This window comes from Anomalospiza imberbis, chromosome 28 (assembly GCF_031753505.1).
Source record: "Anomalospiza imberbis isolate Cuckoo-Finch-1a 21T00152 chromosome 28, ASM3175350v1, whole genome shotgun sequence".
NCBI lineage: Eukaryota > Metazoa > Chordata > Aves > Passeriformes > Viduidae > Anomalospiza > Anomalospiza imberbis.
In genome coordinates this window covers 4,105,597-4,121,203 of record NC_089708.1, presented here as the reverse complement: position 1 = coordinate 4,121,203, position 15,607 = coordinate 4,105,597, and the positions used below count along the sequence as shown (strand labels likewise).

The 15,607-nt window shown below is 41.6% G+C and overlaps 1 protein-coding gene across 1 annotated transcript in view; it reads right to left on the bottom strand.

Annotated features, from left to right (window-relative positions):
* The window catches only part of SNRNP200 (small nuclear ribonucleoprotein U5 subunit 200), a 101,543-nt gene that overhangs the window by 66,856 nt on the left and 19,080 nt on the right, over positions 1–15,607 (bottom strand). The window contains 2 exon segments of the mRNA XM_068174358.1: positions 243–398; positions 11,981–12,118. Of these exon segments, the coding sequence (XP_068030459.1) occupies positions 243–398; positions 11,981–12,118 (294 nt within the window).

Genomic DNA, 15,607 nt, shown 5'->3' with positions numbered 1-15,607 from the left:
TGGGACCCGATCCCAAATCTTCTCTTGGACCCGATCCCAAATCTTCTCTTGGACCTGATCCCAAATCTTCTCTTGGACCCGATCCCAAATCTTCTCTTGGACCCGATCCCAAATCTTCTCTTGGACCTGATCCCAAATCTTCTCTTGGACCCGATCCCAAATCTTCTCGGATCCCAAACCTCCCCTTGGACCCGATCCCAAACCTCTCCTGGGACCCGATCCCGACCTCGCCCAGCCCTCACCTTGCTGAAGCTCCCCACCATCTCCTGCACCAGGGACCTCATGGGCGCGATGTAGATGATCTTGAAGTCGTCCACGTTGATGGTGCCGTCCATGTTGATGTGTTTGCCGATCTCCCTCAGCATGCACATCAGCGCCACGTTGGTCTTCCCCGCGCCCTGCGACGGACACATCCCGTCCCAAAAAATTCCCAAAAAATCCCAGAAGACTCTCAGACCTGTCCAAGGTTCTCCAGCACCAAACCCCAGATCCACCTTGAGGAACCTCGTGAGGTTCTCCAGCCCCAAACCCCAGATCCACCTTGAGGAACCTCGTGAGGTTCTCCAGCCCCAAATCCCAGATCCACCTTGAGGAACCTCGTGAGGTTCTCCAGCTCCAAACCCCAGATCCACCTTGAGGAACCTTGTGAGGTTCTCCAGCCCCAAACCCCAGATCCACCTTGAGGAACGCCTTGAGCTTCTCCAGCTCCAAACCCCAGATCCACCTTGAGGAACCTCCTGAGCTTCTCCACCCTAAACCCTAGATCCACCTTGAGGAACACTTTGAGGAAGCCCCTGATGTTCTCCCCTCCAAACTCCAGATCCAACTTGAGGAACCTCCTGAGCTTCTCCACTCCAAACCCCAGATCCATCTTAAGGAACATCTTGAGGAATCTCGTGAGGTTCTCCATCCCAAACCCCAGATCCACCTTGAGGAACATCTTGAGGAACCTCCTGAGCTTCTCCAGCCCCAAATCCCAGATCCACCTTGAGGAACCTCGTGAGGTTCTCCAGCCCCAAACCCCAGATCCACCTTGAGGAACCCATTGACCTTCTCCACTCCCAAAAAGCATCACCGAGTGCACATCCATCCCAAAAAACCCCAAAAAATGCCAAAACCACCGGAAAGAAACTCAAAAAACCTCAAATCACCCCAAAACCACCGTAAAGAAACCCAAAAAAAACCCCAAAACCACCGTAAAGAAACCCAAAAAAACCCCGAAAAACCCGAAATGACCGTAAAGAAACCGAAGAAAACGCCAAAACCACCGTAAATAAACCCAAAAAACCCCCGAAAAACCCCAAAACCACTGAAAAGAAACCCAAAAAACCCCAAAACCACCGTAAAGAAACCCAAAAAACCCCGAAAAACCCGAAATGACTGTAAAGAAAGCGAAGAAAACGCCAAAACCGCCGTAAAGAAACCCAAAAAACCCCGAAAAACCCCAAAACCGCCATAAAGAAACCCAAAAAAACCCCGAAATCACCCCAAAACCACCGTAAAGAAACCCAAAAAAACCCCAAAACCACCGTAAATAAACCCAAAAACCCCCGAAAAACCCGAAACCACCGTAAAGAAACCCAAAAAACCCCCGAAACCACCATAAAGAAACCCAAAAAAACCCCGAAATCACCCCAAAACCACCGTAAAGAAACCCAAAAAAACCCAAAAACCACCATAAAGAAACCCAAAAAAACCCCAAAAAAACCCCAAAACCACCGTAAATAAACCCAAAAAACCCCCGAAAAAACCCCAAAACCACCATAAAGAAACCCCAAAAAACCCCGAAATCACCCCAAAACCACGGTAAATAAACCCAAAAAAACCCCGAAATCACCCCAAAACCGCCGTAAATAAACCCAAAAAAACCCCGAAATCACCCCAAAACCGCCGTAAATAAACCCAAAAAAACCCCGAAATCACCCCAAAACCGCCGTAAAGAAACCCAAAAAAAACCCAAAACCGCCTTAAAGAAACCCAAAAAAACCCCGAAAAACCCGAAATGACCGTAAAGAAACCGAAGAAAACGCCAAAACCACCGTAAATAAACCCAAAAAACCCCCGAAAAACCCCAAAACCTCCGTAAAGAAACCCAAAAAAACGCCAAAACCACTGTAAAGAAACCCCAAAAAATCCCGAAATCACCCCAAAACCGCCGTAAAGAAACCCAAAAAAACCCCAAAATCACCGTAAAGAAACCCAAAAAACCCCCAAAATTGCCGTAAAGAAACCCAAAAAAACCCCAAAACCACCATAAAGAAACCAAAAACAAACCCCAAAAAACGCCAAAACCACTGGAAAGAAACCCAAAAAACCCCGAAAAACCCCAAAACTACCGTAAATAAACCCAAAAAACCCCGAAATCATCCCAAAACCACCGTAAATAAACCCAAAAAAAACCCCAAAACCACCGTAAAGAAACCCAAAAAAACCCCGAAAAACCCGAAATGACCGTAAAGAAACCGAAGAAAACGCCAAAACCGTCGTAAAGAAACCCAAAAAAACCCCAAAACCGCCGTAAAGAAACCCAAAAAAACCCGAAATCACCGTAAAGTAACCCAAAAAAACCTCAAAACCGCCGTAAAGAAACCCAAAAAAACCCCAAAACCACCGTAAATAAACCCCAAAAAACCCCAAAACCACCGTAAAGAAACCCAAAAAACCCCGAAATCACCCCAAAACCACCGTAAAGAAACCCAAAAAACCCCGAAAAACCCGAAACCACCGGAAAGAAACCCAAAAAAACCCAAAAACCACCGTAAAGTAACCGAAAAAAACCCCGAAAAACCCGAAACCACCGTAAAGAAACCCAAAAAACCCCCAAAATCACCGTAAAGAAACCCAAAAAACCCCCGAAATCACCCCAAAACCGCCGTAAAGAAACCCAAAAAAACCCCAAAACCGCCGTAAAGAAACCCAAAAAACCCCAAAACCACCATAAAAAAACCGAAAAGAACGCCAAAACCACCGTAAAGAAACACCAAGAAAACCCCAAAACCGCCGTAAAGAAACCCAAAAAACCCCGAAATCACCCCAAAACCGCCGTAAATAAACCCAAAAACCCCCGAAAAACCCGACACGCCCGCAAAGAACCGGAAAAAACGCCAAAACCACCATAAAGAAACCCAAAAAAACCCCAAATCACCCCAAAACCACCGTAAAGAAACCCAAAAAAACCCCAAAACCGCCATAAAGAAACCCAAAAACCCCCGAAAAAACGCCAAAACCACCGTAAAGAAACCCGAAGAAACTCAAAACCGCCATAAAGAAACCGAAAAGAACGCCAAAACCACCATAAAGAAACCCAAAAAAACCCCGAAATCACCCCAAAACCACCGTAAAGAAACCCAAAAAACCCCGAAATCACCCCAAAACCACCGTAAAGAAACCCAAAAAACCCCCGAAACCACCATAAAGAAACCCAAAAAACCCCCGAAAAACCCCAAAACCGCCGTAAAGAAACCCAAAAAAACCCCAAAAACCGCCGTAAATAAACCCAAAAACCCCCGAAAAACCCGAAACCACCGTAAATAAACCCCAAAAAACCCCGAAATCACCCCAAAACCGCCGTAAAGAAACCCAAAAAACCCCAAAACCACCATAAAAAAACCGAAAAGAACGCCAAAACCACCGTAAAGAAACACCAAGAAAACCCCAAAACCACCATAAAGAAACCCAAAAAACCCCGAAATCACCCCAAAACCACCGTAAATAAACCCCAAAAAACCCCGAAATCACCCCAAAACCACCGTAAAGAAACCCAAAAAAACCCCAAAACCACCGTAAATAAACCCAAAAAACCCCCGAAAAACGCCAAAACCACCGTGAAGAAACCCAAAAAACCCCCAAAATCGCCGTAAAGAAACCCAAAAAAACCCGAAATCACCGTAAAGTAACCCAAAAAAACCTCAAAACCGCCGTAAAGAAACCCAAAAAAACCCCAAAACCACCGTAAATAAACCCCAAAAAACCCCAAAATCACTGTAAAGAAACCCAAAAAACCCCGAAAAACGCCAAAACCACCGTAAAGAAACCCAAAAAACCCCGAAAAAACGCCAAAACCACCGTAAAGAAACCCAAAAAACCCCGAAAAACCCGAAACCACCGGAAAGAAACCCAAAAAAAACCCCAAAACCACCGTAAAGAAACCCAAAAAAACCCCGAAAAACCCGAAATGACGGTAAAGAAACCCAAAAAAACCCCGAAAAACCCGAAATGACGGTAAAGAAACCCAAAAAAACCCCGAAAAACGCCAAAACCGCTGTAATGAAACCCCAAAAAACCCGAAATCACCGTAAAGAAACCGAAACAAACGCCAAAATCTCCGTAAAGAAACCCAAGAAAATGCCAAAACCACCATAAAGAAACCCAAATAACCCCGAAATCACCCCAAAAGCGCCGTAAAGAAACCCAAAAAAACCCCGAAATCACCCCAAAACCGCCGTAAATAAACCCCAAAAAACACCAAAACCGCCGTAAAGAAACCCAAAAAAACCCCAAAACCGCCGTAAAGAAACCCAAAAAAACCCCGAAATCACCCCAAAACCACCGTAAATAAACCCCAAAAAACACCAAAACCGCCGTAAAGAAACCCAAAAAAACCCCAAAACCGCCGTAAAGAAACCCAAAAAAACCCCAAAACCACCGTAAAGAAACCCCAAAAAACCCCGAAAAACCCGAAACCACCGTAAAGAAACCCAAAAAAACCCCAAAACCACCGTAAATAAACCCCAAAAAACCCCGAAATCACCCCAAAACCTCCGTAAAGAAACCCAAAAAAACCCCAAAACCACCGTAAATAAACCCAAAAACCCCCGAAAAATCCCAAAACCACCGTAAATAAACCCAAAAAACCCCGGAAAACCCGACACGCCCGTAAAGAACCAGAAAAACGCCAAAACCACCGTAAAGAAACCCAAAAAACCCCAAATCACCCCAAAACCACCGTAAAGAAACCCAAAAAAACCCCAAAACCGCCGTAAAGAAACCCAAAAACCCCCGAAAAAACGCCAAAACCACCGTAAAGAAACCCGAAGAAACTCAAAACCGCCATAAAGAAACCGAAAAGAACGCCAAAACCACCATAAAGAAACCCCAAAAACCCCCGAAATCACCCCAAAACCACCGTAAAGAAACCCAAAAAACCCCGAAATCACCCCAAAACCACCGTAAAGAAACCCAAAAAACCCCCGAAACCACCATAAAGAAACCCAAAAAAACCCCAAAAAAACCCCAAAACCACCGTAAATAAACCCAAAAAACCCCCGAAAAAACCCCAAAACCACCGTAAATAAACCCAAAAAACCCCGAAATCACCCCAAAACCACCGTAAAGAAACCGAAAACAAACCCCAAAAAACACCAAAACCACCATAAAGAAACCCAAAAAAACCCCAAAATCACTGTAAAGAAACCCAAAAAACCCCCAAAATCGCCGTAAAGAAACCCAAAAAAACCCCAAAACCACCGTAAATAAACCCAAAAAACCCCGAAATCACCCCAAAACCGCCGTAAAGAAACCCAAAAAACCCCAAAACCACCATAAAAAAACCGAAAAGAATGCCAAAACCACCGTAAAGAAACACCAAGAAAACCCCGAAACCACCGTAAAGAAACCCAAAAAACCCCGAAATCACCCCAAAACCACCGTAAAGAAACCAAAAAAACCCCAAAACCACCGTAAATAAACCCCAAAAAACCCCGAAATCACCCCAAAACCTCCGTAAAGAAACCCAAAAAAACCCCAAAACCACCGTAAATAAACCCAAAAACCCCCGAAAAATCCCAAAACCACCGTAAATAAACCCAAAAAACCCCGGAAAACCCGACACGCCCGTAAAGAACCAGAAAAACGCCAAAACCACCGTAAAGAAACCCAAAAAACCCCAAATCACCCCAAAACCACCGTAAAGAAACCCAAAAAAACCCCAAAACCGCCGTAAAGAAACCCAAAAACCCCCGAAAAACGCCAAAACCACCGTAAAGAAACCCGAAGAAACTCAAAACCGCCATAAAGAAACCGAAAAGAACGCCAAAACCACCATAAAGAAACCCCAAAAACCCCCGAAATCACCTCAAAACCACCGTAAATAAACCCAAAAAACCCCAAAACCGCCGTAAAGAAACCCAAAAAAACCCGAAATCACCGTAAAGTAACCCAAAAAAACCTCAAAACCGCCGTAAAGAAACCCAAAAAAACCCCAAAACCGCCATAAAGAAACCCAAAAAACCCCCAAAATCACTGTAAAGAAACCCAAAAAACCCCGAAAAACGCCAAAACCACCGTAAAGAAACCCAAAAAACCCCGAAATCACCCCAAAACCACCGTAAAGAAACCCAAAAAACCCCCGAAACCACCATAAAGAAACCCAAAAAAACCCCAAAAAAACCCCAAAACCACCGTAAATAAACCCAAAAAACCCCCGAAAAAACCCCAAAACCACCGTAAATAAACCCAAAAAACCCCGAAATCACCCCAAAACCACCGTAAAGAAACCGAAAACAAACCCCAAAAAACACCAAAACCACCATAAAGAAACCCAAAAAAACCCCAAAATCACTGTAAAGAAACCCAAAAAACCCCCAAAATCGCCGTAAAGAAACCCAAAAAAACCCCAAAACCACCGTAAATAAACCCAAAAAACCCCGAAATCACCCCAAAACCGCCGTAAAGAAACCCAAAAAACCCCAAAACCACCATAAAAAAACCGAAAAGAATGCCAAAACCACCGTAAAGAAACACCAAGAAAACCCCGAAACCACCGTAAAGAAACCCAAAAAACCCCGAAATCACCCCAAAACCACCGTAAAGAGACCCAAATCACCCCCAAACCGCCATAAAGAAACCGAAAAGAACGCCAAAACCACTGGAAAGAATCCCAAAAAAACCCCAAAACCGCCGTAAATAAACCCAAAAACCCCCGAAAAATCCCAAAACCACCGTAAATAAACCCAAAAAACCCCGAAATCACCCCAAAACCGCCGTAAATAAACCCAAAAACCCCCGAAAAACCCGACACGCCCGCAAAGAACCGGAAAAACGCCAAAACCACCATAAAGAAACCCAAAAAACCCCAAATCACCCCAAAACCACCGTAAAGAAACCCAAAAAAACCCCAAAATCACCAGAAATAAACCCCAAAAAACCCTGAAATCACCCCAAAACCACCGTAAAGAAACCGAAAACAAACCCCAAAAAACGCCAAAACCACCGTAAAGAAACCCAAAAAAACCCCGAAAAACCCGAAATGACTGTAAAGAAACCGAAGAAAACGCCAAAACCACCGTAAATAAACCCAAAAACCCCTGAAAAACCCGAAACCACCGGAAAGAAACCCAAAAAAACCCAAAAACCACCGTAAAGTAACCGAAAAAAACCCCGAAAAACCCGAAACCACCGTAAAGAAACCCAAAAAACCCCCAAAATCACCGTAAAGAAACCCAAAAAAACCCCGAAATCACCCCAAAACCACCGTAAAGAAACCCAAAAAAACCCAAAAACCACCATAAAGAAACCCAAAAAAACCCCAAAAAAACCCCAAAACCACCGTAAATAAACCCAAAAAACCCCCGAAAAAACCCCAAAACCACCATAAAGAAACCCCAAAAAACCCCGAAATCACCCCAAAACCACGGTAAATAAACCCAAAAAAACCCCGAAATCACCCCAAAACCGCCGTAAAGAAACCCAAAAAAAACCCAAAACCGCCTTAAAGAAACCCAAAAAAACCCCGAAAAACCCGAAATGACTGTAAAGAAACCGAAGAAAACGCCAAAACCGCCGTAAAGAAACCCAAAAAAACCCGAAATCACCGTAAAGTAACCCAAAAAAACCCCGAAATCACCGTAAAGAAACCCAAAAAAACCCGAAATCACCGTAAAGTAACCCAAAAAAACCTCAAAACCGCCGTAAAGAAACCCAAAAAAACCCCAAAACCGCCGTAAAGAAACCCAAAAAAAACCCAAAACCACCGTAAAGAAACCCAAAAAACCCCGAAATCACCCCAAAACCACCGTAAAGAAACCCAAAAAACCCCGAAAAAACCCGAAACCACCGGAAAGAAACCCAAAAAAACCCAAAAACCACCGTAAAGTAACCGAAAAAAACCCCGAAAAACCCGAAACCACCGTAAAGAAACCCAAAAAACCCCCAAAATCACCGTAAAGAAACCCAAAAAAACCCCAAAAAAACCCCAAAACCACCGTAAATAAACCCAAAAAACCCCCGAAAAAACCCCAAAACCACCGGAAAGAAACCCAAAAAAACCCCAAAATCGCCGTAAAGAAACCCAAAAAAACCCCAAAACCACCGGAAAGAAACCCAAAAAAACGCCAAAACCACTGTAAAGAAACCCCAAAAAACCCCGAAATCATCCCAAAACCACCGTAAAGAAACCCAAAAAAACCCCAAAACCACCATAAAGAAACCCAAAAAAACCCCAAAAAACCCCAAAACCGCCGTAAAGAAACCCAAAAAAACCCCGAAATCACCCCAAAACCACCGTAAATAAACCCCAAAAAACCCCGAAATCACCCCAAAACCGCCGTAAAGAAACCCAAAAAACCCCAAAAACCGCCTTAAAGAAACCCAAAAAACCCCGAAAAACGCCAAAACCACCGGGAAGAAACCCAAAAAAACCCAAAACCGCCGTAAAGAAACCCAAAAAAACCCCAAAACCACCGTAAAGAAACCCAAAAAAACCCCGAAAAACCCGAAATGACGGTAAAGAAACCCAAAAAAACCCCGAAAAACCCGAAATGACGGTAAAGAAACCCAAAAAAACCCCGAAAAACGCCAAAACCGCTGTAATGAAACCCCAAAAAACCCGAAATCACCGTAAAGAAACCGAAACAAACGCCAAAATCTCCGTAAAGAAACCCAAGAAAATGCCAAAACCACCATAAAGAAACCCAAATAACCCCGAAATCACCCCAAAAGCGCCGTAAAGAAACCCAAAAAAACCCCGAAATCACCCCAAAACCGCCGTAAATAAACCCCAAAAAACACCAAAACCGCCGTAAAGAAACCCAAAAAAACCCCAAAACCGCCGTAAAGAAACCCAAAAAAACCCCGAAATCACCGTAAAGAAACCCCAAAAAACCCCGAAAAACCCGAAACCACCGTAAAGAAACCCAAAAAAACCCCAAAACCACCGTAAATAAACCCCAAAAAACCCCGAAATCACCCCAAAACCTCCGTAAAGAAACCCAAAAAAACCCCAAAACCACCGTAAATAAACCCAAAAACCCCCGAAAAATCCCAAAACCACCGTAAATAAACCCAAAAAACCCCGGAAAACCCGACACGCCCGTAAAGAACCAGAAAAACGCCAAAACCACCGTAAAGAAACCCAAAAAAAACCCAAAACCACCATAAAGAAACCAAAAACAAACCCCAAAAAACGCCAAAACCACTGGAAAGAAACCCAAAAAACCCCGAAAACCCCAAAACTACCGTAAATAAACCCAAAAAACCCCGAAATCATCCCAAAACCACCGTAAATAAACCCAAAAAAAACCCAAAACCACCATAAAGAAACCCAAAAACCCCCGAAAAACCCGAAATGACCGTAAAGAAACCCAAAAAAACCCCAAAACCACCATAAAAAAACCGAAAAGAACGCCAAAACCACCGTAAAGAAACCCAAAAAAACCCCAAAACCGCCGTAAAGAATCCCAAAAAAACCCCAAAAAAACCCCAAAACCACCGTAAAGAAACCCAAAGAAACCCCAAAACCACCGGAAAGAAACCCAAAAAAACCCCAAAACCACCATAAAGAAACCCAAAAAACCCCGAAATCACCCCAAAACCACTGTAAAGAAACCCAAAAAACCCCCGAAACCACCATAAAAAAACCGAAAAGAACGCCAAAACCACCGTAAAGAAACACCAAGAAAACCCCGAAACCACCGTAAAGAAACCCAAAAAACCCCGAAATCACCCCAAAACCGCCGTAAATAAACCCAAAAACCCCCGAAAAACCCGACACGCCCGTAAAGAACCAGAAAAACGCCAAAACCACCGTAAAGAAACCCAAAAAACCCCAAATCACCCCAAAACCACCGTAAAGAAACCCAAAAAACCCCAAATCACCCCAAAACCACCGTAAAGAAACCCAAAAAAACCCCAAGACCGCCGTAAAGAAACCCAAAAACCCCCGAAAAACGCCAAAACCACCGTAAAGAAACCCGAAGAAACTCAAAACCGCCATAAAGAAACCGAAAAGAACGCCAAAACCACCATAAAGAAACCCCAAAAACCCCCGAAATCACCTCAAAACCACCGTAAATAAACCCAAAAAACCCCAAAACCGCCGTAAAGAAACCCAAAAAAACCCCAAAACCGCCGTAAAGAAACCCAAAAAAACCCGAAATCACCGTAAAGTAACCCAAAAAAACCTCAAAACCGCCGTAAAGAAACCCAAAAAAACCCCAAAATCGCCGTAAAGAAACCCAAAAAAACCCCAAAACCACCGTAAAGTAACCCAAAAAAACCTCAAAACCGCTGTAAAGAAACCCAAAAAAAACCCAAAACCACCGTAAAGAAACCCAAAAAACCCCGAAATCACCCCAAAACCACCAGAAAGAAACCCAAAAAAACCCAAAAACCACCGTAAAGTAACCGAAAAAAACCCCGAAAAACCCGAAACCACCGTAAAGAAACCCAAAAAAACCCCGAAATCACCCCAAAACCACCGTAAAGAAACCCAAAAAAACCCCAAAACCACCGGAAAGAAACCCAAAAAAAAACCCCGAAACCACCATAAAGAAACCCAAAAAAACCCCAAATCACCCCAAAACCACCATAAAGAAACCCAAAAAACCCCCGAAACCACCATAAAGAAACCCAAAAAAACCCCGAAAAAACCCCAAAACCACCGGAAAGAAACCCAAAAAAACCCAAAAACCACCATAAAGAAACCCAAAAAAACCCCAAAAAAACCCCAAAACCACCGTAAATAAACCCAAAAAACCCCCGAAAAAACCCCAAAACCACCGGAAAGAAACCCAAAAAAACCCCGAAATCGCCGTAAAGAAACCCAAAAAAACCCCAAAACCACCGGAAAGAAACCCAAAAACCCCTAAAAAACGCCAAAACCACCGTAAATAAACCCAAAAAACCCCGAAATCACCCCAAAACCACTGTAAATAAACCCAAAAAACCCCGAAATCACCCCAAAACCACCGTAAAGAAACCCAAAAAAACCCCAAAACCGCCGTAAATAAACCCAAAAAAACCCCGAAAAACCCGAAATGACCATAAAGAAACTGAAGAAAACGCCAAAACCACCGTAAATAAACCCAAAAAACCCCCGAAAAACCCCAAAACCTCCGTAAAGAAACCCAAAAAAACCCAAAAACCGCCTTAAAGAAACCCAAAAAACCCCGAAAAACCCGAAATCACCGGAAAGAAACCCAAAAAAACCCAGAAATCACCGTAAATAAACCCAAAAAACCCCCGAAAAACCCCAAAACCACCGTAAATAAACCCCAAAAAACCCCGAAATCACCCCAAAACCGCCGTAAAGAAACCCCAAAACCCCCGAAATCACCCCAAAACCACCGGAAAGAAACCCAAAAAAACCCAAAAACCACCGTAAAGTAACCGAAAAAAACCCCGAAAAAACCCCAAAACCACCGGAAAGAAACCCAAAAAAACCCAAAAACCACCGTAAAGTAACCGAAAAAAACCCCGAAAAACCCGAAACCACCGTAAAGTAACCCAAAAACCCCCAAAATCGCCGTAAAGAAACCCAAAAAATCCCAAAATCACCCCAAAATCACCGTAAAGAAACCCAAAAAAACCCCGAAATCACCCCAAAACCACCGTAAATAAACCCAAAAAAACCCCGAAAAACCCGAAACCACCGTAAATAAACCCCAAAAAACCCCGAAATCACCCCAAAACCGCCGTAAATAAACCCTAAAACCCCCGAAAAACCCGACGCGCCCGCAAAGAACCGGAATTCGCCAAATCTGACCGTGGGCGCGCAGAGCAGCAGGTTGTCGTCGCTGTCCAGCGCGGCGCGGAACAGTTTGCTCTGGATGCGGTTGAGCGTTTTGAAGCCCTCAAAGCCGGCCTGGGCGTACTTGGGAAGCTTCTCCACGGAAACCAATTGCTGGAAGGAGAGGAAATCGACTCGGAAAAAAGGGAAATCAAAAATTCCGGGGTTTTTCCGGGGGGAAATAAAAAGGGAATCGGAGGTTTTCGGGTTGGGGAAGTGGGGAAATTCAAATTTTTCCCATTCAATTCAATGGAAAGGGAAATCCTCAAATCCCAAATTGATCCTGGGATTCAGAGCAGGAAAATGTGAATTAATGGGGACAAAAATTCCCTGATCCGAAAAAATTCCCTGATCCTAAAAAATTCCTTCATCCTAAAAGGAAAATTCGGAATATTGTAGGATGGAAAATTGGGAAAATTCAATTTTTAGGCATTCAATTCAATGGAAAAGGAAAATGTTCAAATCCCAAATTGATTCTGGTGTTCTGAGTGGGAAAATCTGAATTAATGGAAATCAAAAATTCCCTGATCCGAAAAAATTCCCTGATCCGGAAAGGAAAATTCCCAATTTTTAAGGAATAAAAAATTGGGAAAATTCAATTTTTTTCCATTCAATTCAATGGAAAAGGAAAATGTTCAAATCCCAAATTGATTCTGGTGTTCTGAGTGGGAAAATGTGAATTAATGGAAATCAAAAATTCCCTGATCCGAAAAAATTCCCTGATCCTAAAAAATTCCTTCATCCTAAAAGGAAAATTCGGAATATTTTAGGATGGAAAATTGGGAAAATTCAATTTTTTTCCATTCAATTCAATGGAAAAGGAAAATGTTCAAATCCCAAATTGATTCTGGGGTTCTGAGTGGGAAAATCTGAATTAATGGAAATCAAAAATTCCCTGATCTGAAAAAATTCCCTGATCCTGAAAGGAAAATTCCCAATTTTTAAGGAATAAAAATGGGCAAATTCAATTTTTTTCCATTCAATTCAATGGAAAAGGCAAATCCTCAAATCCCAAATTGATTCTGGGGTTCAGCGCGGGAAAATCTGAATTAATGGAAATCAAAAATTCCCTGATCCGAAAAAATTCCTTCATCCTGAAAGGAAAATTCCCATTTTTAAGGAATAAAAAATTGGGAAAATTCAATTTTTTTCCATTCAATTCAATGGAAAAGGAAAATGTTCAAATCCCAAATTGATTCTGGTGTTCTGAGTGGGAAAATCTGAATTAATGGAAATCAAAAATTCCCTGATCCGAAAAAATTCCCTGATCCGGAAAGGAAAATTCCCAATTTTTCATTGCTGGAAAATTGGGGAAATTCAAATTTTAGCCATTAAATTCCATGGAAAAGGCAAATCCTCAAATCCCGAATTGATCCTGGGATTCAGAGCAGGAAAATCTGAATTAATGGAAATCAAAAATTCCCTGATCCGAAAAAATTCCCTGATCCGGAAAGAAAAATTCCCAATTTTTAAGGAATAAAAAATTGGGAAAATTCAATTTTTTTCCATTCAATTCAATGGAAAAGGAAAATCCTCAAATCCCAAATTGATTCTGGTGTTCTGAGTGGGAAAATCTGAATTAATGGGGAGAAAAATTCCCTGATCCGAAAAAATTCCCTGATCCGGAAAGGAAAATCCCCAATTTTTAAGGAATAAAAAATTGGGAAAATTCAATTTTTTTCCATTCAATTCAATGGAAAAGGAAAATCCTCAAATCCCAAATTGATCCTGGGATTCAGAGCGGGAAAATCTGAATTAATGGAAATCAAAAATTCCCTGATCCGAAAAAATTCCTTCATCCTAAAAGGAAAATTCGGAATATTTTAGAATGGAAAAATTGGGAAAATTCAATTTTTTTCCATTCAATTCAATGGAAAAGGCAAATCCTCAAATCCCAAATTGATTCTGGGATTCTGAGTGGGAAAATCTGAATTAAAGGAAATCAAAAATTCCCTGATCCGAAAAAATTCCCTGATCCGGAAAGGAAAATTCCCAATTTTTCATTGCTGGAAAATTGGGGAAATTCAAATTTTAGCCATTAAATTCCATGGAAAAGGAAAATGTTCAAATCCCACGTTGAGCCCGGGGTTCAGAGTGGGAAAATCTGAATTAATGGGGACAAAAATTCCCTGATCCTAAAAAATTCCCTGATCCGGAAAGGAAAAATTCCCAATTTTTCATTGCTGGAAAATTGGGAAAATTCAAATTTTAGCCATTAAATTCCATGGAAAAGGCAAATCCTCAAATCCCGAATTGATCCTGGGATTCAGAGCAGGAAAATGTGAATTAATGGAAATCAAAAATTCCCTGATCCGAAAAAATTCCCTGATCCGAAAGGAAAATTCCCATTTTTAAGGAATAAAAAATTGGGAAAATTCAATTTTTTTCCATTCAATTCAATGGAAAAGGAAAATCCTCAAATCCCAAATTGATTCTGGGGTTCTGAGTGGGAAAATCTGAATTAATGGAAATCAAAAATTCCCTGATCCGAAAAAATTCCCTGATCCGGAAAGGAAAATTCCCAATTTTTAATGAATAAAAAAATTGGGAAAATTCAATTTTTTTCCATTCAATTCAATGGAAAAGGAAAATGTTCAAATCCCAAATTGATTCTGGTGTTCTGAGTGGGAAAATGTGAATTAATGGAAATCAAAAATTCCCTGATCCGAAAAAATTCCTTCATCCTGAAAGGAAAATTCCCAATTTTTAAGGAATAAAAATGGGAAAATTCAAATTTTTCCCATTCAATTCAATGGAAAAGGAAAATGTTCAAATCCCAAATTGAGCCCGGGTTTCAGAGCGGGAAAATCTGAATTAATGGGGACAAAAATTCCCTGATCCTGAAAAATTCCCTGATCCAGAAAGGAAAATTCGGAATATTTTAGGATGGAAAATTGGGAAAATTCAAATTTTAGCCATTAAATTCAATGGAAAAGGAAAAATGTTCAAATCCCAAATTGATTCTGGTGTTCTGAGTGGGAAAATCTGAATTAATGGAAATCAAAAATTCCCTGATCCGAAAAAATTCCTTCATCCTGAAAGGAAAATTCCCAATTTTTAAGGAATAAAAAATTGGGAAAATTCAATTTTTTTCCATTCAATTCAATGGAAAAGGAAAATGTTCAAATCCCAAATTGATTCTGGGGTTCAGAGCGGGAAAATCTGAATTAATGGAAATCAAAAATTCCCTGATCCGAAAAAATTCCCTGATCCTAAAAAATTCCCTGATCCGGAAAGGAAAATTCCCAATTTTTAAGGAATAAAAAATTTGGGAAAATTCAAATTTTTCCCATTCAATTCAATGGAAAAGGAAAATGTTCAAATCCCAAGTTGAGCCCGGGGTTCAGAGTGGGAAAATCTGAATTAATGGAAATCAAAAATTCCCTGATCCGAAAAAATTCCCTGATCCGGAAAGGAAAATTCCCAATTTTTAAGGAATGAAAAATAGGGAAAATTCAATTTTTGTCCATTCAATTCAATGGAAAAGGAAAATGTTCAAATCGCAAGTTGAGCCCGGGGTTCAGAGCGGGAAAATCTGAATTAATGGGGACAAAAATTCCCTGATCCGAAAAAATTCCCTGATCCTAAAAAATTCCCTGATCC